The 21797-nt window shown below is 37.5% G+C and overlaps 2 protein-coding genes across 2 annotated transcripts; one reads left to right on the forward strand and one right to left on the reverse strand.

The window, feature by feature from the left end:
- Positions 1 to 10585: 10585 nt before the first annotated feature.
- Positions 10586 to 16237, reverse strand: Trs20 (trafficking protein particle complex subunit 2). Its single transcript, XM_019047434.2, has 4 exons — positions 15905 to 16237; positions 14035 to 14268; positions 13028 to 13159; positions 10586 to 11003 (listed from the first exon to the last, which is right to left on the reverse strand). Exons 1-3 carry the CDS (start codon positions 16001 to 16003, stop codon positions 13061 to 13063), a joined length of 432 nt encoding a protein of 143 aa, XP_018902979.1. The 5' UTR covers positions 16004 to 16237; the 3' UTR covers positions 10586 to 11003; positions 13028 to 13060.
- A 91-nt stretch (positions 16238 to 16328) lies between these two features.
- Positions 16329 to 19579, forward strand: Pfdn2 (prefoldin 2). The gene is made up of 3 exons (XM_019047432.2): positions 16329 to 16544; positions 17378 to 17501; positions 18935 to 19579. Exons 1-3 carry the CDS (start codon positions 16402 to 16404, stop codon positions 19118 to 19120), a joined length of 453 nt encoding a protein of 150 aa, XP_018902977.1. The 5' UTR covers positions 16329 to 16401; the 3' UTR covers positions 19121 to 19579.
- The last annotated feature ends 2218 nt before the right edge of the window (positions 19580 to 21797 follow it).

Here is a 21797-nt window from a genome sequence, read left to right on the forward strand (position 1 = left end):
CGCAGGCCGGCCCAGACCTGCTGGCGCTGACCTCCGATGGACGATGCCCCCCAAAACCCCCGGGCTTCTGCACCTGCATCCCCACCACCACACGCATGGCCACCCGAGGCCCTCGTTACACGGACAAAATCGCCAACGGATCCCCGTCCGAGTGGAGCTCATCAATGCTCACCGATAAGCATCGATGAACATTGGTGACCTCCACTAGGATGGGGGTCTGCTCGCTGTTTGTCCGTGTAATGAGGGCCTTGGAGACGAAGGTGCGTCTGAACAGTTCGTCAGACTGCCGGATGGAGGGTACGTCAAACAGCCCCCCGGGCGCTCTGTCGGGTGACAAAGCGCCCGGCGGATTGCTTCGCGGACCTTCCGTCCGATAGTCGGATGAACCATGGAGATGCACCCTCGGCTCGACCCCCCCCCCCCCCCCCCCCAAAACACCTCCACCACCCCCAGCATGCACTACTAGACTACTATGTTTTACTCCACTACCATGCACTACTAGACTACTATGCTTCACTGCACTACCATGCACTACTAGACTACTATGCTTTACTAGACTACTATGCTTTACTAGACTACCATGCACCACCTCCACAATTACAGGGTGTCTGGAAATTAAGGTACTTAACTTTCCGGATCGATTTTTCGGCTCAAAATATGACTAATTTTTCCTATACACATACACCCGAAAACGCTTCATTGGTGAGCTATGCGCTTCCAAAGTTGGCATTTTTATTTCTTTCAAAATGATTTAACTTCTCGTTGTTAAGTAATAAGTGCCTGAAACTGTAAGTCTGGGGGGTATTTTACAGCGTAAGTACTATTCATTTTCCGTGTTTTCAAGGACGCATGTTTTCGGAAAATAACGTTGCGAGAGTTCCCCGATTTTAAAATTGCGATAACTTTTATGGTAGATGATATTTGGAAAAACGGATTACGGCACCTGAGTGAGCGTGAAAAATCAATGCTCCCAAGCACTGCACAAATTTTCCAAATACGCGTCATTTCGACGCAACAGAGCAATGAAAAAGTTTCATATTTTTAAATCTCCTTAACGGGTAGGCAATTTTTACTGCAGAGACTGTCAGAAAAAATGCCTCCCGAGAGAGGGGCTTCGAAAATCCGGAAGCTAACGCGGCTTTTCGGATTTTCGAAGTCCACTTCTCAGGAGGCAATTTTTCTGATAGTCCCTGCAGTGAAAATTGCCTACCCGGCAAGGAGATTTGAAAATATGAAACTTTTTCATTAATCTGTTGCGTCGAAATGACGCGTATTTGGAAAATTCCGTGCAGTGCTTTGTGGCCTTGATTTTTCGCGCTCTCTTACGTGCCGTAATCCGTTTTTCCAAATATCATCTATCATAAAATTTATCGCAATTTTAAAATTGGGGGAACTCTCGGAACGTCAGTTGCCGAAGACATGCGTTCTTAAAAACACAAAAAATGAACAGTACGTTAAAAAATTCCTCCGAACTCACAGTTGCAGCCACTCACGACAAAACAACGAAGAGTTACATCAATTTGAAAGAAAAATATGCCAACTTTGGAAGCGCACCTAGCTCACTTATGAAGGGTCTTCAGATATACGTGTATAGGAAAAATAGTCATATGTTGAGCCGCAAAATCGATCCTGAAAGTTAAGTGCGTTAACCTCCGGACACTCTGTAGAGAGGAAGTGGAGAAAAAGGCAGAAAAAAGAGAAAAAAGAGAGAAAATGAAGAGAAAAGAGAGAGAAAAGAGAGAAGAGAGAAGAGAGAGAGAAGAGAGAGAAAAAAGAGAGAAAAAGAGAAAGAAAAGGAAGAAAGCAGAAAAAGAGGAATGGAAGTGAACTGGGAAAGAGGAGAAGAAAACAGAGAAAAAAGAGAAGAAAACAGAGAAAAGAGCTGAACAAGGAAGGAAATTGAGATTAAAGAAATAAAAAGAGAGATGAAGGAGAGAAAAAAGAAAATAAGGAAGAAAACGGAGGAGAAAAGGAAGACAATTGAGATAAAATGAAGAAAACATAAAGAATAAAGAGGGTAGAAAATAAGGAGTGGAGGAATTGAGGAAGATGATTGGAGGGAGATTACACCTGCTAGGTTGTTACAGAGACAACCCAAATGTTAGGAGCTGTTGCGATGAATCAGCAGAACTTCAAGGACTGAAGAAAAAACTTAAGTGGGTAAGCCGTGAGAGAGGAGCACGATAAGAAAAGGATGAATGAAAAAACGGCCAAGAATCCTGAAGTTTGGAAACTGTGGATACCTGACCTGACCTGACCTAATCTCAATCACACTTGGAGCATCTGAAAGTGGTCATTATTACACATTATGGTTTTAAGTGGAGATATTGCAATTTTGTGAAATAAAACAGTCTGTGACAAGTCATAACTCCGGACGCTAAGAAGATTTCATGACACCTCCACTGGAGGCGATCTACGACATTGCACGCCACCAATTCTTCCATTTTCATTGTTACTTAGTTATGAAATTCATCATCTTCTTTTGATCGAAAGTTCTTTCCCCCTCTCCACTACCTGCCTCACTGGATGGTAGATAGGCGGCTTTCGAATTCAACTCAAAGTAAAAGCACTACTTCGCCTTGCTTAGGAAAAACGCAGTCTCTGAAATCTTGGATTTTCTGAGAAACACAGGGATACATTCTTCCTATTTTTCGGAGAATTTTGTTCGCAATTTATATGCAATTAAAGGGGCTGAGAATCTCGAGAAAAATATCTTTAAACTTCACTCACAATTAGCTATTTTAGAGACTTCGAAGTGCTTCTTGTCTTAAATACGTATCCACGGATTTTGGTGAACTCATGTTTCAAAAAGAAGAGTCTTAGTAGAAAATTGCCACACTTTCTTTTATTATTGTGGGAGGGATAGAGGGGGGGGGGGGCATAGAGAGAACAAGATTCGAAATTTAAATTGCGGGCCAATTGGCACTCCTTACTTTCACGAGTCGTCTCTAATTGGCTGATCCGTCTGGTGCCCACTTTTTGGGGCCCTTATGGAAAATAACATTGGGTTCATTTTTCCTTGAAAATACCTCGAAAATTAGGGAGACTCTATCCGTCGGAGATTTCAGAACGAGACTCTCCAGATTTTTCTAAAGTGATTGATGGGTAATATATGAGGTTTTTTTCTCAAACATGCCGAACACTTCGACTTGGTATTTTGTTTATTTATTAGGTACATATAAATTGCGAAAAAAATTCTCTGAAAAATTGGAAGACTTTATCCCAATGTTTCTTACAAAATCCAAATTTCAAAAATAGGAGTTTCTCCTGAGAAAGATAAATCACTGCTTTTACTCAGAGTGGAATCCGAAAGCCGCTTATCGACATCTACCGTCCAGTAAAGCAGGGAAGGGAGAGGGGTAAAGTACTAGCACCGGTCAAGGGAGGATCATGAATTTGACGACTGAAACAGCGAGAGAGGAGGAAGCGGTACTTAACGGGCGACAAAAGAACGAGAGTTGAGAATTGAGTCGACACTTTTCTGAAAAACGTTTGCTGAAGAAGAGGGGAGGAAGTATGAGTTCGAATGAAAAAGACACGATGCGGGCCGATGCGGCAGACTGTCAAAAGGCAAAAGTGAGTTGACGGGAGAACGGAGTGAGAGATAAGAATCGGTTGGATGAAATCGGCTGAAATATTGGGGAGAGCCTAGAATTCGGAGAAAAGAGGTGCCAGCCTGTCGGCCAGACCAGGGACGCAGACATCCGGTGGGTCGCTGGTTATGTGAGGTGAGCAAAGATAAGCCGCCTGCCGCCCTACCGCCGCCAATTAATTTCCCTGCCGATCGGCCGATCCTGATCGAAAACTGTGGAACACTTCAATGTTGCCTAATCAAACTTTCATTCAATTCTGGCAGGAAACTCTCTTGGTGTACCTATGCTGAAACGAGTCCCATTGGATTTGGGCGGGAAACATACTTTGAGTACCTATGCTGAAACGAAGCTTCTCATGTTTCATCAGCTCTCTCTACATTACTTTGATCTAATTATTGATCTGGTACAAGGCGTTCGAAATTTTCCGCCTTAATTGCTGTAGTCGAAAAATGCACAAATCTCTGATTAAGGCTGATTGACTAATCTCGTTAGCGGTGTTTCAAAATCTCGGCTACTATTTAATTTCTTTCAGCGAGAACAAATTGACAATTTTCCTAGAAGTTTTATTTTAAGAATTTTCCTCGCACAAAGAAGAGAATCCATAGGAGATTTTAAACTATGTTGTCGAGTCGTTTTCCAATTAAGAAATAAAATACGACAGGCTGTCTGCAACATCGCAAACCGAAATACGTGGTTAGGGAGTTTCCTCTATGAAAAAGCTGACAAAAATACAAATAGCCTAGGTTATCGTGAGCAGAACTGCCACGGAATTTGAGAAACATGGGTACAACCAGTTTCTTGGACAAACGGTGGAGTTTCCTACTGTTGAGGATATGCGGGATGGATAAGGAGACATGCTAAACTTGAAATAATTTTCGCGGAAAGTTGGTTTCAGCGTCAAACGATAAGGGCAATCAAGGTGAAAACTGACCCATTTTTCCGACAGTTTTGGATGGTTTCCTCTGCCTGGAGTAGAATGAAATTTTAAAAAGAGGACATGTGAATTTTCTCAAAATTCTCTAAAAACACCGAAAGACTCTTATTCCCTGCAACTCGAGGAAACTTCTACCTTCGAAAAAAGGGCCAATGGAAGCATTGATAATAGGCACTGGATCAATCGAATATTTTTCATGCGGTTTTCCTCGCTCCAAAAATGATAGTACGATGTACTGCACAGAAAATCCCTGAAGGGAAATAAGAAATTTCCTACTCGGCATCGCTAAAGTACGAATCAAAAATTTAAACGTCGACCACTGCAGCTGCTTCGCCAATTCAACTACGTTCGTCAAGTGTACCAGAATTTTCGATGGGAAACTTTCAAAACCACGCTAAGACAAAAAGGAGGAGGGAAAGAACAAATGAACAAATAAACAAAAGAGGAAATACCTAAATTAAGATTCAATTCAATAAGTCAAACACGTTGAGACATTAACAGTGATAAATTATTCAATAAATGGGCAGAATTTAAATCAGAAGTATGCACGAAATGTATCTCAAACCTTGATCCAGAACCAGCCAAACCATGTAGTAACAGAGGTAATTGCATGGGCCAAATTTTCAATCCAAATCAGAAACACGAGATAATGTCCAAAGTCCAGAAACACACGACCGAATCGCGACATTAAAGAATCGTTCACACATTTACGAAATTTCACGCACCATGAGTCAATTTCACGAGGAGATTGAAGGCGAGATCAAAAGTGTACATATCAAGTTCCGTTTAAACACGAATCGTTCATACATGTGCTGAAAATTATCGTCACGGCAAGATTACAAGCGAAACTTTTCACGGGAAACACATCAAATTCCGACCACACACTTTCACGAAACCGCCGCGGAGAAAGGAAACCAATTCTGCCGGTTCGTTACGATCGCTTACTCTTCACGAAACGCGACACGATTCCTTCGAGATCTCATCGAAAATTCGTAGGGAAGACTAGTACGATGTTTGAAAAGCGAAATACTCAAGAATAGATGTGAAGGGAGAGAGATTTTAGCAGCAAAATGTGTGAAAACGGTTGAGCGACACGCGACGGACGGGCACGGGAGCACGCGACTACGCGGCGGCGTTCTCTCGGCAACTGATTTTCTTGCTGGAAGGAGCAGGGATCCAAGATGGCGGGGTGCTGGCGGCGGCGACGGGGGGAGGGGAAGATTTTCTGTAAGCTCGACAGACCTTCCCCGGTACCAACAGGTTGAACCCTGTTCGCTTTATCTCTCCTTTGCACAGAATTTAGAAATCGTTTCTGCCGGGCCGATTTTTATTCATGCATCCGGTGGTGGAATTGTCGGAGCCTGACGAATTTGAAGCGCTGAAACTGAATTTGAGCTCAGATTTCCTCTGGGAGGTCATCTTCGGAAGTTATCTCTTTCATAAAACAAGGACAACGAGAATCACAAAAACTAACGCAGTTACTGAGTTATTGTCAGGCATGCATATCGATGGCTGTTCATTGTTTCAAAATGCATAGCTTAATTTCCACTTTTTGAATCCTCCGCTAAGATTTCATAACTTTTAAAGAATATAAAGGACAAAAATTATTCTGATTTCTTTGTGGACATTTCGATCGGAGGACAAAATTCCATAAAAATTTTCAAAGAAACTGATACTTATATTAGCTGGTTTTCTTCTAGATAACTAGATGTGAGCAGATCACTGCAACGTCTCAATCGAAATTATTAATATTTTTTTATTATTTCTTTGATTTTTCCCGCTGCAGCCTTCCTGTCATACTTCATTTTTTCTCTCTAAAACTAGCCAACGATATTTCTTGAAAATGTCCTTTATTTTTCTTCTCTGTCAACAAAACATTCTTTATGGATTTCAAGCTAACACGCTAGCTTGATCCTCTTCAAAAAAATAAAACAGCAGCAGAAATTTTGAAACGCTGCGATTAAGTAGGTGGTTTGTACTTCGGCCATCGATACTATGATACTCCACGTAATGTTCCGTTCAAATTGGGCTTATTTCTTACCTGGAGGACCAAATATCCAAATATTACGTGAGAAATTTTGGTTACTTACTGACACAGCCCCCCCCCCCCGCGCGCGCTATCAATTATAAACCCTCCTCCCATCCGTAAGACAACCCCCCCCCCCTTCCTTTTGAAGTAGGTGACCATCTGGAGCTAGAAATTTTTAGTTTTTTTTACCACGATATTACCTACAGCATCTGTACAGTTTTCTTTCCTTCTTGATCTGAGAAAAGTAAAGGCGCGCCACCAATGATAGGGTGTACTTATGTGGGTAAGCGAAAAGAGAAGAAAAATCATTGGCGATTCTTAAAAGTTGGCATCACTGTTTTTTCGCCATATAAATTCATTAAAAATGTCGACTGTAATTGAGGCAATTCGCCTCACCAAGAATCGATTGTTTAACATACATTTAAATGTAGGCAAAACAGTGTTGACAACTTTCAAAAATAGCACTGCAGAAAAATCCATGCCCCCTCCCAATTTTCTTGAATCACCATCTGGAATTTAGAATTTTGAGTTACTTTTTCAAATATATGTTGATGTCTACACTACTGCGCTGAACCGAGGAAAAAGGCAGTACGAACATTCGAGGGTTGCCAAGTTTTCTACTATACCTAAAATGTTTATTTTTGAGGAAATATACGAGTATTTTTCCTTGATATTTTCAGGAACTTTAGCAGGAATATTCAGGGATTAAGGCCATGTAGAATCTGTTTCTGCAGATACTCGTCAGTTCCGCTTCTCCCGGGATACGAACCCGGGTCCTATTATTGACCTAAAGTCAGACGCGCTGACCACTAGGCCAACCTGACCAGTAAAATGCTACCTTGTTATGTCCTCCTGGTGGTAGTCAGAATCCATAATTTTTAGGGTTTTTCTTCTTTTTTTTTTTTTCTTATGATGTTTTGGGGCATGAACAACTGTTCCCACCTTTCGATCCAAAAAGCTTATCAACGTAATATTAACGTTTCCATAATATGGGACTGCGGTCCAATTATGAAAACTATGTCGACCTTTACACGACCAGACATAGCCCCATGGACATATCGACGGTGAAACTACCAAACCACGTATCTCGGTTTGCGACGTCGCAGACTTCTGTCATACTTTATTTTTTAAATGAAAAAACTACTTAACATCCAGTCTTGAAAATTTCTGTGATTTTTCCTCTTTGTGCGGAGAAAATTCCGTGAAAATTTCAAGGAATGATATTGATTTGATCTACTTCAAAAAAATAAAATGTGAGCGTAGATTTTTAAACACCGCAAACGAGATACGTGGTTTGGTAATTTCACCGTCGATATGTTAATCAAGCAATATATCGCAGTTCGATATCTTATCGAGCTGCTTTAAACTTTTAATAATCGGCCCGCAGGTCGAGAGGAGCAGAAGAATCCATGATTACTCCCTCTCATGTTCCATGGGTGACCATAATGAGGCTCGGAATTTTGAATCTTTTAATGCGATATTTTGGTGCGCATACAATTTTCCCCTGTAATCCTAGTATCAATTGACAGCGCTATCAATGATGGAATCTATGCAACAAAAATAAAGGGACTTGGGGGGGGGGGGGGGGGAGAGGTGGTCGCTGTGTTGCAGGAATTTAGACCGGCTCTCTCGTGCTTCATTTAATGACCTTTTTCTGTGAAATAAAAGGGAGCAGGGTAAGGGGAGTAAGGCCTTAAGGTGATTCGACGGACGCCATATTTTGTGTCAGAACGGCATGCGATATATCGCATAAATTGGTTCCATTTTTTCAGCTACTCGTCATTTTTCTCCAATTTTGAAATCGCAATTCTGTTGTCAGGAGACTAAAGCACTCACTTACCAATTTTAACGAAGAAATTCAACGCAATAAAGACGTGGTTTTTTCAGAGAGAAAACATCGCATTCGATACTAATATCGGAACTGCACTCGAATGCGATATTTCCTCTCTAAAAAAACCACGCCTTTATTACGTTGAATTTCTTCGTTAAAATTGGTAAGTGAGTGCCTTAGTCTCCTGACAACAGAATTGCGATCTCAAAATTGGAGAAAAATGACGAGTAGCTGAAAAAATGGAACCAATTTATGCGATATATCGCATGCCGTTCTGACACAAAATATGGAGTCCATCGAATCACCTTAACCGTGAGAGTTTCTGCAAAATTATGGCCTCTGGATGCGATATCAAGTAAATTTTCAAGAATTAATTTTGGTTTAAGTTATTTTTTTTCAGTAAGTTGGAATTATTAGCCGATGTGCGTTAAAAACCATTATAGAGCTGACTAGATGGCTAGCCGTCTAGCTCACTAGATGGCGCAAGTTCACTTGCCGCCAGCGACCGCTTGCCGAAGTTTCAGGCTGGTTTTCACGCCCCCATCTATTTCCGTGCCGTGTCTAGTGACCTGTTGAACTTTTGAGATTGAGAAAGGCATGACTACCGACAGTTTCGAAAAATACTTTTGGACGGATAATTGTTTCGTTGTTCGGTGATGCAAAGAAAATCATATGGAAGTCGCTCTTTAAATGCTGTTAGGTTTCTTTCCTCTGGGAGGCGTTCATGTGCTGCACTCCTCCTTCATTCGGAGAGAATTTAGAAAACTACCCAAGTTCTTTTTGATTATTTCAATTTGTTTGAAAAAAATAAATAAAAATGAGCGGTGTCGTTGGAGGCCAAAATCGGCTCTACCCCCAGTCCTTCAAGCCAAAATTGAACCCACTACCCTAAATGCACGTAATTTTAGGGTTTTTTGACGGTAAAAGGTCCGACGAAGATCATTGGTTTTAGCCTTTTTTTAGCCGTTTTAGATTTGTTGAATTTGGTTGTCGACCCGTTTCGGCGCGTATGTCCGGCCATCATCCGCGACGTAGCTGGTTGTAGCGACGGCGCACAGTGGATCGAGTCAATAACAGAGGTCGGACATGAGATTTTTACTAAAACTGCAAATTTTGATGTTTACTTGGTCACATTTTAAATTTCAAGGGGTGCTTCTGGAAGCATCTTTCACGAGGGAACCCATGGAACCACTCTTAGAACCTGAAAGGTTTGTATGAACGGAGTTATAAGCGTTTAAAGTTTCCAAATGTTTTCCGACCTTCCCTATTGACTCGATCCACCGTGCGGCGGCTGCTGGATGTTTTCCGCGGATCTTGTCTCATCTCTGAAGGACTTAAAACAGAGTGTTGGGAGGTGGGATCTCCAGATTCATCAGCTGCATGTTCCTTACGTTTATGAATTCGTAGATATTTTTCCAACATAAGGGTTTCTTGTGGGGTTTTCTTGTCTAATCAATCCTAACTAAAAATGTATACGAAGTTTGGCCTCTGTCGACAAATGGGCCGCTATTGCCGTTTTGTCTGTCTCCCGGTTTTACGTGTGCCAAGCATTATGTGCTTGTGCTCTAATTTTTACAGACTACAATGATTTCCCTGCATACACTTTTGAACAGCTTTGACACTTCATACTATAAACTATTGCTTCCTGCAAAATATCAGTTCCTTCTGTTATCTTTTTGTTGAATTGTTGGTTTAAGCAGAGTGGGTTAATGAGGTATAGTTTTATATTGCATGAATAGGAGATATGATGGAAATTAGGCCAATATTTTGGGTGATAGGCGAGTCTTTCGTGTGAGAGATATACTTATCCTGGTTTTCCTATTTGCGAGAGGTTTGTGCTTTCCTTCTCTGTTTTTGCTTTTTCTAGGAATTTAACAAGACTTTTGGGAAGACTGAATTCCAGAAAAAAGTTCTGGAATAGCTCAAGATACTGGAAATTTCCCGTCTCAACGCACACTATTTAAAGTCCTTCGGAAATGCGACAAGCCCCACATCCCCAGAACAGCCCAACAGCTGCAGCTGCTAAAACCACCCTGGTCGTGTCCCGGATGATAGTCGAATAGATGACTGAAACGTGTGGCTGTGGGTAACAAAATTCAACTACAAAGTATAAATGTTTTTTAGAGGTAGTTTTTTTTTTTAAAATAACTGACTTTTCTAGTTTTTTAATATGCATGGTTTCAAAATGAGCTCCTCACTTTTAAACCATTTTTAATTTTTGAGATTTTATTTTTGAGAAATAAACACATAATTCATAATGAATATATCACAGTAGCTTTAAATTAAACTAAGGAAAATTATGAAAGAATATTAACAATAATAGAATAAACGTGTTGATGGCTAGCATGTTAAAATCTTAATCTTTTAACATCCTTGATCCATGATCATTGGCGATACAAATAATAAATTCACAGTAACTCCCATTAAAAACTAGATGTTGCGAACTCTATACTGTGTAATTCAACTCCAAGAACCGACGTGAGAGTGCCCGCGCAGTCTAGTTTCCCTTTGAGGAGTAGCGTCATGACTATTCAGCGTGCACGCGCATGGTTGGGGCACAGCAAGGACGCGCATGGTTTGGACCCGGCATTGACACGCGAAGTGAGGATGCAGGCGCTAGAAATCAAGATCAAAAGATCAAATTGTAGATAAATCATTTTCAAATAATACCCTTTAAAAGTAGTGAATTTAGAGAGTTTTTATCATTTGATTCAGTTTCTACAAAATAGTTGATGGAAAAAAGACAACTTGAAAATGAGCTTGCAGCAGCATGTATATTGACAGAATACAACACGATTCTTGAAGTCCTCATTTTTGTAGGTTCTCCTCTGATTGAAAATCCTATCAGCGATTATTACAGAGGAATTATTGACGGAATTTTGCTGTTAAGAACTTCTGTATTTCTATTGAAGTAAAAGGAGAAAGGGAGGGACCTAACTAGTTTCATTCATAGGGCTACTGGCCGCTAACAGGAGCTGATTTGAATTATAGTGAACAATTCTGAATATTTCATTTTAAATGAATATTCAAAATAGTTTTATCTCTCCTCCCCCAACAAAGGGAAGACAAATTATCAGGCTTTAATTTTCAAACAACAAAATTTTTATGCTAAATTCTGACTTAGGAAATTTTCTACTCTCTTTGGCAGCAAAGGCCACTGACTTAATTTTACGAATTAAGACTTTCGAAGATAATAGTGCAAAGGGGTGGGAAAAGTTCCAAAACACCGACTATTTGCTGCAATCAAGCATTTTGGCTGCATGGTGCAAGATTTACCTGACATTTGCCCTGATTGGCAGATTGAGAGATCTGGCAATTTTACACTCCTGGTTTTGCAGACTGGGCCAAGATATGATATAATACATGTATTAATACAGCCTATTTAGCTGCTTTGAGTTAAGGATTGAAAGGGTACGAGTATTAGGTCAAGATAGAATAATTCAAAAGAAGTATCAATATCTGCACCATATAAGTGGCAAACGCACCTTAACTTTTACACTAAAAATGTTTCTCTGTATCTTATAGTCTATTTATTTATTTATATTTTTTCATATTTTCAATAAATGCAGCAATGTTATGAGAAGCTGATGCTGTATGTGTCTTGGTGAATATAGAGTTGTATGATTTACAGGTGACTAATAACAATAATAACTATACTTTGTATGACACCACAATGGTTCGGTTCGTCAAAGGGTTCTGCCACAAGGCAAACAGCCCTCTAAGTTCTCTGTACCCTACAGTACAGGCTTCTTTAAGACTCTCATAGCAAGTTTACATCTTCATAATGTGCCCTGCTTGTACACATGAGTCTTAATCCCCTTATGGCACTAAAGAGCTGCTGAAAACTTGAGATTGACAGATAGAAAGAAAAAATGCAGCTGAGGGCATTTTGCTACCCATGATGACTCAATACCAAGCAACACAATTTTCTTATTACCTCCATCCCTTACTTGAGAACCACACATTTTCAGGTGAAAAAAATAGTTAGTTTGTTAGTTCATTTCATTACAGCCATTCTGAATAGACTTCAGCCTTACAGAAGTGTTAAATATATGTGAGTCCAATTACAGGAAAGGGGATTTTGTTGCAGAAAAATTCAAAATTATGATACTGCTACCACTGCCCAAAGAAGTTTTTTAGCGTATGAACATTTTTTTGACTAAATGTCCACAAAAAGTCTGATCGAACCAGAGTTGTGATGATTTGCAGTTTCCAGTTCAACGAACTACGTTTTGAGGAAAAGTTGTGGTTTTGATTTGCCGTGTTTGATGTTCAAAATTACTTAATTTTCAAGCAACATTAAGCCTTTTCCTGTTGTAAAGAAAACTAAACTAGACTTGATTTATACTCCCTATTTGAGAATATTTCAATTTTCTCATTCAACTTGACAAGAATTCCTCCATGTGCAAAATAAATCAATGACAAGAATCCCATTTTCCATAGACAGTTGCTGCTTATTAATAAAAAGTGTTGCAAAAAGTTAAAGATATGAGTCAATGGAGAGTGCAAGCACTTGCCTGCAACAAGGAAAGTTTTTAAAGTGATGAATTTTCTAAGAGGTGATGAGCGAGGGGAGAAAAAAAGAAGTGGAACAAAAACAAGTGTAAAAGAAAAATAAATTGGTTTGTAAATTTACATACCTTCTTGTCATTTTCCTCTCAAAAGTTCTGAGATTAATTCACCAGATATTTACAGCCGTAGAATTGAGTTTTCCTTTCAAATGATGGGCATCTAATGGGCGAGTTGAATTTGTAAAAAGGATTCATTGAATACTGAGAACAGATAAAAAAGAGATTATTATTTTAACTTATTTAAAAATATTCTTCATGGCAAAAAAGAAAGCAACATGTGCTGCTTTAACACCATCGATCCTATTTTTTCCATCCTACATTACTTTACAAAATGCCTACCATTACAGCGGATGGGTGCAAAATTAATAGAACCATTTATCAAGACATTGCCTGGGTTTTCCTCTTTGCTCTCTGGCAATACTGATTTGCTATACAGCAGGTTCCTTATAAAAGAGCCAGCATGTTTATTATGGACAGAAAGCATACTGAAAAAGTGATGTGTTTTCAGCATTGACTGTGAGCTATTTAATTTAAAAGCGCAATGGAATAAAAGCACAAATCATGAAAACAATATTTCATTCTTTCCCTCAGACTTTTGATTTCTTCTAGGAGGTCAGATCTTCTGGATTTGTACATTTCTTTACAATGACTAAACCTGTGATTATTATTTTCTTCAAGTTTGCTGTGATCAACGAATCACTACATCAAGCGTTTCATAACTAAGCTTTGCTGCACAATAGAATTTGAGAAAGTAAAGTTGTTGGGACCCAAAACGTAACTTTTTCCAAAAATGTTGCTGAACAGATCAAATAAAAAAGGAAAGGTAGCTGAGCCTTATTCAAAATAACACTAAAAAATTGAAAGCAATAAAGAGGGGTGTCATTAAAGGCCAAAATCAGCCCTAATTTAGGACTGAAATTTGACCAGCTCATTTTTTTTTTATTTAGAGCCTGTATCAAGCTGCATTTTGGTTATGTTCCTTAGCTGTATAAAAGCAATCGATTGTAGCAAAAATCACTCTGACACTATCTCAATGCTGCAAAGAGTTGGTTCTGATGTTTTGTTTGAACACATACCTTGATGAACATTTCATAGATTTCGTTGAAGAAATTTTTGATGCCATCCTCATTTTTGACATCATGCACCATGAGAAATCTCATGTGACTGGCAGTGACAAAAGCAGAAACGTACCACTGATTAAATTTATCAACAGATTTGAGATACATATTGTTTGTCTTCCACATGTGTTCATCCACGAGATCAAGAGCTGCATGAGCAATAAACTGATTTAGATGACTGTGGTCTTCTTTCTGAAAAAGAAGAGAGTACAATCAAAAATTGAAAATAAGAGGAAAAATAGACATGTGAAGTGTTGCAAGGAAAAAATCAAAGAGGCATCACTTTAAAATAATATCAATGGAATTTTCATACTTGAAGCAGGAATTTCTGCTCAAAAAATATTCTTTTTCTCCATGAGAATTGAAGACCAACACACTTAAGATACATCATTAGATCTAAAATAAGAACGACTGCAGCACTATAGCAGTAGCAAATGAAACATTTCAACTTGGATATCATAAAAAAGTATGGATACTATTAAATCCTCTTAAGCAATGAAATACTGATGCTGCTAATAATTGAAACGAAAAAATAATCAGAACCTGATAAACTTCTTTGAACTTCAGGGTTTCCCGAGAGGACAGGAAAATTATAATATAGGCTGATCAAAATGCTTTACTGAGATTCGAGTATATCATTATTTTGGCTTGCAATGATAAAGTTTGCTACAGCCTATTGGCTTATGAAAAATTCATAGACTTGACTCTATACCACAATTGAGTCTGCCTGGAGTTCAAACTTTCTCCTAATGGGCTTGTTGCTAACTTTGGCTCGAGCAAAAACAAGAGTTGCCTCTTGTAGAGAATGGCCCCGAAATCCTGAGGAGCTCGTCAAGAAATTATGTCTGAGGTACCTACATTCCTAACTACATCATCTGCATAAGAAATAAGTGATGGTACAAGCTTCCCCGCTTAAAAAACGATACTCCGGCACAGGTGAACATTTGGTGAGAGGAATTGTTCCATCCAACCCCTGTGAACTAGGATGCTACATAATATTCAACATGGCCAACGCCAACCTCCCAAAACACATGTGATGAGATGGGGTTACATCAACCGGCATGTTCATATTTACATCTTCCTTGCATTGATTAAGACCATGGTACATGCTTCCTCACAATTTACATGCGGAAGCGTCAGTCATGTTGAATATTGCGCAGCATCCTGATAAGCTAGTACTAGAGAGCTTTAGAAAATGTAAAGCTCTTACAAATATTGTGAAGTTAGGGGTGTATTTTAGACTTTCTCACTGCGTTCATCAGGATTTAGGCTGTTTCCTATAAGAAACAACTCTTCTTTTTGGTCGGGCTGAAGTTTGCAACAGGCCAATTGTAAGATTTAGGGGCCAATTTGACCAATGCATGGGGCCATTTGTAATATACAGGAAGCCATAAAGATTTTTATGATAATAAAACAAAAGCTTTGGCAGGCCTCTTACAACTTAGTTAAAAGGCAATATGTTTGGATTGAGAGAGGAACCAAAGTTCTGTTAGAGTTCACGCCAAATAAGTTTACCCACTTTTAGACTGCAGCAGAAGATCAGCTGACATCATTTTCCCATGGAAAGTAAATGGAAGAAGGAAGATGGCGAATCTTCTGTTCTAGTCTAAAAGTGCGTAGATTTAGTTGGCTCAGACTCTGTCTTGATTTAGTCATTGTAACTGACACCGATTTCTTAGTCAATAAAAAAACTTGCATATGACATATCACAGGTTTCCGGCATGACACAAAAATGTTAGACCTCTGCATGAGCACCCTCTTCAATGGCACTCAACGGCTTTGAGACCCAAATATCAAATGAACTGGACAATACAGGTTATTTGTGTACCTTGAAGTCTTTACTTGAAGGGACGAAATCCATTTCAAAGAGTGGATAATCATTGTGACCCACTATCACAAAATAATAAGTTCCTGACATTTTCGACATTTTGAGCAAAATGATCTGATGACTATGTAGCTCTGGATGACGATGACAACTGGAAAAATAGCTCTTCAGAAATAATCACTGCACCATGTTGTGGAGAAGAAACATAAAGATATGATACTTATTGTGAAAAACCATGTATAAAACTTGAGTGACACACTGACACACAACTTTGCAATTGCTTATCTACCAATGCAAGAAGAAAGAAAATCGTGCAAAGAAAATCTTCAAATCTTGTTTACGAACTTTGAGGAGGTTAGGTTTTTGGTTTTAGGTAAGAATGTTTTCACAATGGTGGTTAGTCTAATCTACTGTGTCTAGTCTAATGTTTTTACACAGATCTGTAACACGCCGATAACATTTGTTGATACTTTTCAGCAAGCGTGCTATTTTTAATTACAATGGCTCAAAGTGATAAAAAGTCGAAAGGAAAAGGGGATTTATCCCCTGAAGAAATCATCAACCAGTTTCAAGTTCTCCGGGGTGAACAAAGGATCATAGCTAATAAGTTATCAGAAGCAAGAACAGAAATATTTGAATACAAGTAAGTGGTAACTTAACCTCCTCACCTGCGACACAATATTATCTATTTTTCAACTTAATTTCAGACTCCTCTCTTGAAACAGATTTAGAAAAATGTTTTACGATTAAAAATCTGAAACCCATGTTGCAATTTGCATGTACTTATACAAACTACGCGCCTTTTCAAGTGCCATGAGATTGGGTTGTGCACACGTGAAGCTAAGCATCAAAAGCTTCTAAGCGTATGAAATTCATTACAATCCTACCTTTTGATAGCAAGATGGGAAATTTCACTCCTTTGACTTCTTATGGTGCTGCTTGCATTCAGCGTATAAATCACTGGCCCTTATAAGAAGTCCCTGTGTTTTCATGTGTCAGCCGTATTTGTGGATGTTACTGGAGCCATTGGAATTTCTATCAAAAAATGATTTTTTATTGTACAAGTCTTATCCTCAAGTTAAGATTGGAATGCTTTAATTCCTATCTAAGTTCCTGTTCCGCCCCTCCTAAGAAATATGCACCGCCTCATTTAGTGGTTATAACGCTTTCATCCTAGGGGGAGAACATGAATCCCTGCAAGAGAACGTAGCCTTTTTCCTCTATTCATCATATACTTGGGGCTACTTAAATCTTTCAAGGAGATGGACAGTTCAATAGTTTTGGGTTGCAGAGAGTTTCAAGGTTTTCCCCAGTAATTAACCTGAAAACTTTTTGTTCACTCCTGTACGATTCCTAATAAGAATATCTGACCTGAGTTCCATTGCATACAACTACAAAGGATCCATACATAACTTGGAGGAGGCTTAAGTTTGTAAATTTCACTCACTGACCACTTATATCTCTCTTCTTTTCCAGGCTAGTCATCGACACTTTGAAAGATGTTGAAGGTGACAGGAAGTGTTATCATGCAATTGGAGGTATCCTATGTGAAAAAACGGTCAAAGATGTTCTACCCAAATTAGTTGACACCAGCAGCAAAGTTAGTATTTTTTTTTTACTCAGTTTTGATTAAACTCTCTCCAGGCAATTCAACCACCCTACTTATTAAGATGAGTGGTGGAAGCTAAATTAATGAAAGGAGGATGAAGGAGGATTGTTGAGGATGTGTGGTGGCTTAATTTTTCTATCGTCATAATAATGCAAAGGCATGATGTCATACCTAGCAAAAAAACCCTTGGCCTATGTCCACACGAGCACTGCAAGGGCAGATTAGTTCCATAAATTGGGGGGGTTGGGGAAAAAAGTTATGGGTAAGTTACAACAAGTTCGCCCCAAGTTCTGCAAACCGTTCTTGTGTGGGCAAGGCCTTTATGCGGTACAAATGTCTCGCAGAATCAAATTTTCTCAAGTGCAGGAGGTTCAGTTTTTGATAGATCGCCAACCACTGTCAAAGCAAAGTCAATGTCTCGAATGTAACTGAATCATGGTATTTCTTATGTTGATGGTAGATATAACATCAATATTTTTGCACAAATTACTTACAGGAGGGTTCAAAAGTGGATGAATGTATCTCACATGTATCTGACTTAATCTCACATTTGTGAGATTAAGTCATTAAACCATGATGTACAATCCTCAAGCATTTTACTTCCTTTGTTGTAAACTTGTTGATTAAGTTTAAATAGATGTAATCTACAAGAGAAAATTTGACTTAGGATTCTCTATTCTGATAGTTGTCAAAATTGATTTATGAGTCATTCATCCAGGGTGAGAACAGCACGGAGGAACTACATTAATATATACTATTTTTATTATTTGTGTAATATGTTGACTCTCCAGCTGTGCATGGTACTTTACAATTTTCTAGAGTTTTAGTAATACGGTCGCATCTACCAATGCTAGAAAGCTGGTAAGTAAATAGTAGTTAGTGCCTTATGCCAGTAATAAAGTGCCGTTGAACTAACAGAGTCGAAAGGATAAAACCAAGTCAGAAAATTGTATTCACATCGAGCTCTTAACTCCTCCTACGTTGAATGACCGAGAAAGTCCGAAGGAATCAGTCTGAAGTTGAGCACTTCAGAAGTTATGGAAAAAAGGAATTCCAACATATTATCAGGAATGAAGTGAGCTGCAAAAAGTTATTTTTGCTTCAAAATCCTTTTTTTTAAAAGTACATTCCTTTTTGAGAACTATCCTCGCACCTAGAAATTCAAATATTTAAAGCATTCTAGCCAAATATTTTTGACCAACAGAAATGATGAATGCAAATCACCTGTCTCATTTCCATAGTAAGTCGAGAAATTTGATAAGAACTCAAGCTTGCCCAAAGAATGTCTTTTACACCTATTTCCAAGAGTGAGGAAGAAATTTCCTCCAAATAAAAAATAGAATGAAAAAAAAAAAATTGAAGAGAGAGGGAAAAGAATATTCTTACCATCATACTGAATCCTCTATGCATGTTTTTGATTACAGTTAGAAGGTCTGTGTCAAACTTTGGAAGAACAGTTGACGAAGAAAGGTATTGAAATCAACGAGTTCAAACAAAAACATCAGCTAGTAGTCAAAGGTCAAGATGAATTAAATGCAGTTCTAGAAGAGGCTGAAAGAGCAAAAAATGCCAGTAGCTCAGCAGAAAAGAAACCTGTGACCTCATCCTAATGTTGTGATCAATCTCTTTGTAATTATTTATTTTTGTTGTTTGTGATTTACCTATCTGTCAAGATTTGCTAATAATTTTATATCACTCATGATCTTAAAGTCTGAAAGATAAACGGAGGGAGATCAAATACATTACACTTAAATTTACTAACTATTCCCAACTAATAATATCATAATGTCAACAGTATTTTAAGGACCTACATGCTAATAACATCCTCCAGAATTTGCTTCATACTTATAGCGTACAGGTACGCGTTCAGGGGCGTATATGTTATGATTTACTCAAATGAAAAAAGAAGATAGCAGTGATTGGAAGTATCTGTTGGAAATGTCATTTGTTTCTATCATGATTGCAGAGTCATTTTTACTGATTATATTTTCTTTTATTGTATGAATCATATTATTTTTCTTTTTTATTCCCGTTAAAATTTTTAAGAATAAAACTCAAAAACAAATACAGTTTCTGAGCCTGAAGTTAAGTTATTTAAAGATTTACTCTTGGAAATCATTAGATTTCTACCTCCTCTAATTTTTTCCCCATTAAGTTTCAGCCAGAGAAAACCTGAATGCATATTAACCTACCATACTCTGGAGGAAAAGTTTTCCTTCTTTTTTTGTCGCACCCTCTTTTACAGACTTTATTTCTATTAGTGTATTAGGTAGCCCTATTATTGCCAATTAAGTGGGATACAATTATGGAGGCTAATTAAGTTTCTCAGGCTCCTTATTTTTTACTTTTTTGAAGGAGAACCAAATGAACTTCATCATCAAAAATGTTACTAAGTATCCTAAACAGAGAGTGAAGAAATCGTTAAAAATCCAAGAAGGTGCCCCAGGTAGCAATAGTAACAGTTCAAAATTGCAATTTCACAACAGTTTTTACACTGTTACTTTTGTGCACTTTTTCATCGAAAAATTTGCTCTAGTACAACAGTTGAAAAACCAACGGAAAAGAGAAGTCCTTTGCGACTATAATCACTGAAAAATTTTTCTTACATACTTAAAAAATACCAGTGGAAAATTTATAATTTAGTCATGTTTTCTGAAAATATAACACAAATTTAACTAGTGTTATACACCGATCGAAAAGGAAACTATTATTGCAATAAAAACATACTTAGATTTGAAATAAAACGACGGTTTAAAATTCTCAATCAAAATCACTTACTTAACAAAACTTTTTTAAAGAAAGGAAAGTAGATTAACATTTTAATAACTAAAAAAAGTTAAAAAAATTATTCTAATTTATTTTTTTTTAAAGTTGATTTCATAAAACACAGAAGTAGACCATTTTGTTTTAAAAAAGCTATTTTACAAAACATAAAGTATTATACTGTACTAATGAGAAAAATTTAATCTAAATCAATAAAAAGATAAAAAAAAGACAATAAAAAACAAATTTAAATATCTCATTTGTTGCCATATTTTTGCAAAACACATTCTTATAAATAACCATGAAATATTAATTATTATTACATTATTTATTAAACAATATTGGTGAGAAACTATTTTTAAATCATTGTTTCCTGAAAACCGGTGTAGCTTTAATTTTTGTCGAAAAAGAATCCTTATAAGAAACTTTGATAACTATTTATCACTAACAAGGAAAATATAATTTAAATCGATAAAAAGATACAAGTGATAGTGATAAAATGACAGTTTAAATATCTGATTTATTGCAGTTTTTCTGCAAAACATTTTATTTTAAACAGTTGTGAAATATAAATTAGTATTACATTATTTTTTTAAATACCGATTTTAATTTCCGATTGTTTTATTGTAATCGGGGTGTTTCCTTTTATTTCCGATAGAGAGCTCCGATTTATTTTGTTTTTGGATGGGTCGTTTATGGTGCCTGTCTAACCTTTGTGTGTAGTGAAAACATAAAATATATTATTTATATTCTACGACATACGTTTTTTTTATCGACGGCTTCTATGTTTGCTTTGTTCGGTGCATATGAGTGGATTTTCTTCTCACATTTTTGATGACCCCCCTGTGGTTAACTGTGCCTAGACAGGGCATGGGCCTATCTATAGCGTTGATTGTAGTGTGGTGTGTCGAGTGTAGTCACATCCCTGCTGCATAGTCTTTGTTGCTCCTCCTTAGAGGAAGTATCGGTGCTCACCGTCATCGGTGTTCAAAATAGACATATGAGGCCTGAAACTGGGGAGTTCTATAATTGATCTTTTAAAACCAAAAAATAACAGTTTAACAAAATATTAAAAACGAATAAAATTTCATATATTGACACTGTTAATTTTCAATAAAACTACAATTTTACGAGTCGTTCTATTATTAGAAATTAGTTTTTCTATGGATATTTTAAGTTTTTTTTAATACTTTACAAGAATAATTCAAAACTCGTATTCAACATTTAAATTTTTTATTTTTATTTTAAGACAAGTGTCGCTTTACACCAGTAAATTTTCCAAATGAAATTTGTTTTTCACTACTTTAATCATTGTTGATTTATGTCATTAAATTATTTTAAACTGTTATTTTTAACTTCATAAAATAGGAATATAGCGCCTGAAACTGTTGTAACTGGGGAGTACTTTAATCGATCTTTTCAACCGATATAAATTGTTTTTTTATAATATATTAATAGGAATTAAAACTCTCATTTAATAGCAATAAAACTGTTATTTCGAAGATATAGGTAATAAAAATTATT

The sequence above is a fragment of the Bemisia tabaci genome, chromosome 4 (assembly GCF_918797505.1).
Source record: "Bemisia tabaci chromosome 4, PGI_BMITA_v3".
Taxonomy (NCBI): Eukaryota; Metazoa; Arthropoda; class Insecta; order Hemiptera; family Aleyrodidae; genus Bemisia; species Bemisia tabaci.

Coding starts and splice junctions, on each gene's coding strand:
- Trs20 (XM_019047434.2), bottom strand. CDS start 16,003: ATGTCGAAAATGTCAGGAACTTATTATTTTGTGATAGTGGGTCACAAT. Junction 14,269..15,904: donor CTTCAAGTAAAGACTTCAAG/GTACACAAATAA, acceptor CTTCTTTTTCAG/AAAGAAGACCACAGTCATCT. Junction 13,160..14,034: donor TCTATGAAATGTTCATCAAG/GTATGTGTTCAA, acceptor ATCTGTTCTCAG/TATTCAATGAATCCTTTTTA.
- Pfdn2 (XM_019047432.2), top strand. CDS start 16,402: ATGGCTCAAAGTGATAAAAAGTCGAAAGGAAAAGGGGATTTATCCCCT. Junction 16,545..17,377: donor ACAGAAATATTTGAATACAA/GTAAGTGGTAAC, acceptor CTTCTTTTCCAG/GCTAGTCATCGACACTTTGA. Junction 17,502..18,934: donor TAGTTGACACCAGCAGCAAA/GTTAGTATTTTT, acceptor TTTTGATTACAG/TTAGAAGGTCTGTGTCAAAC.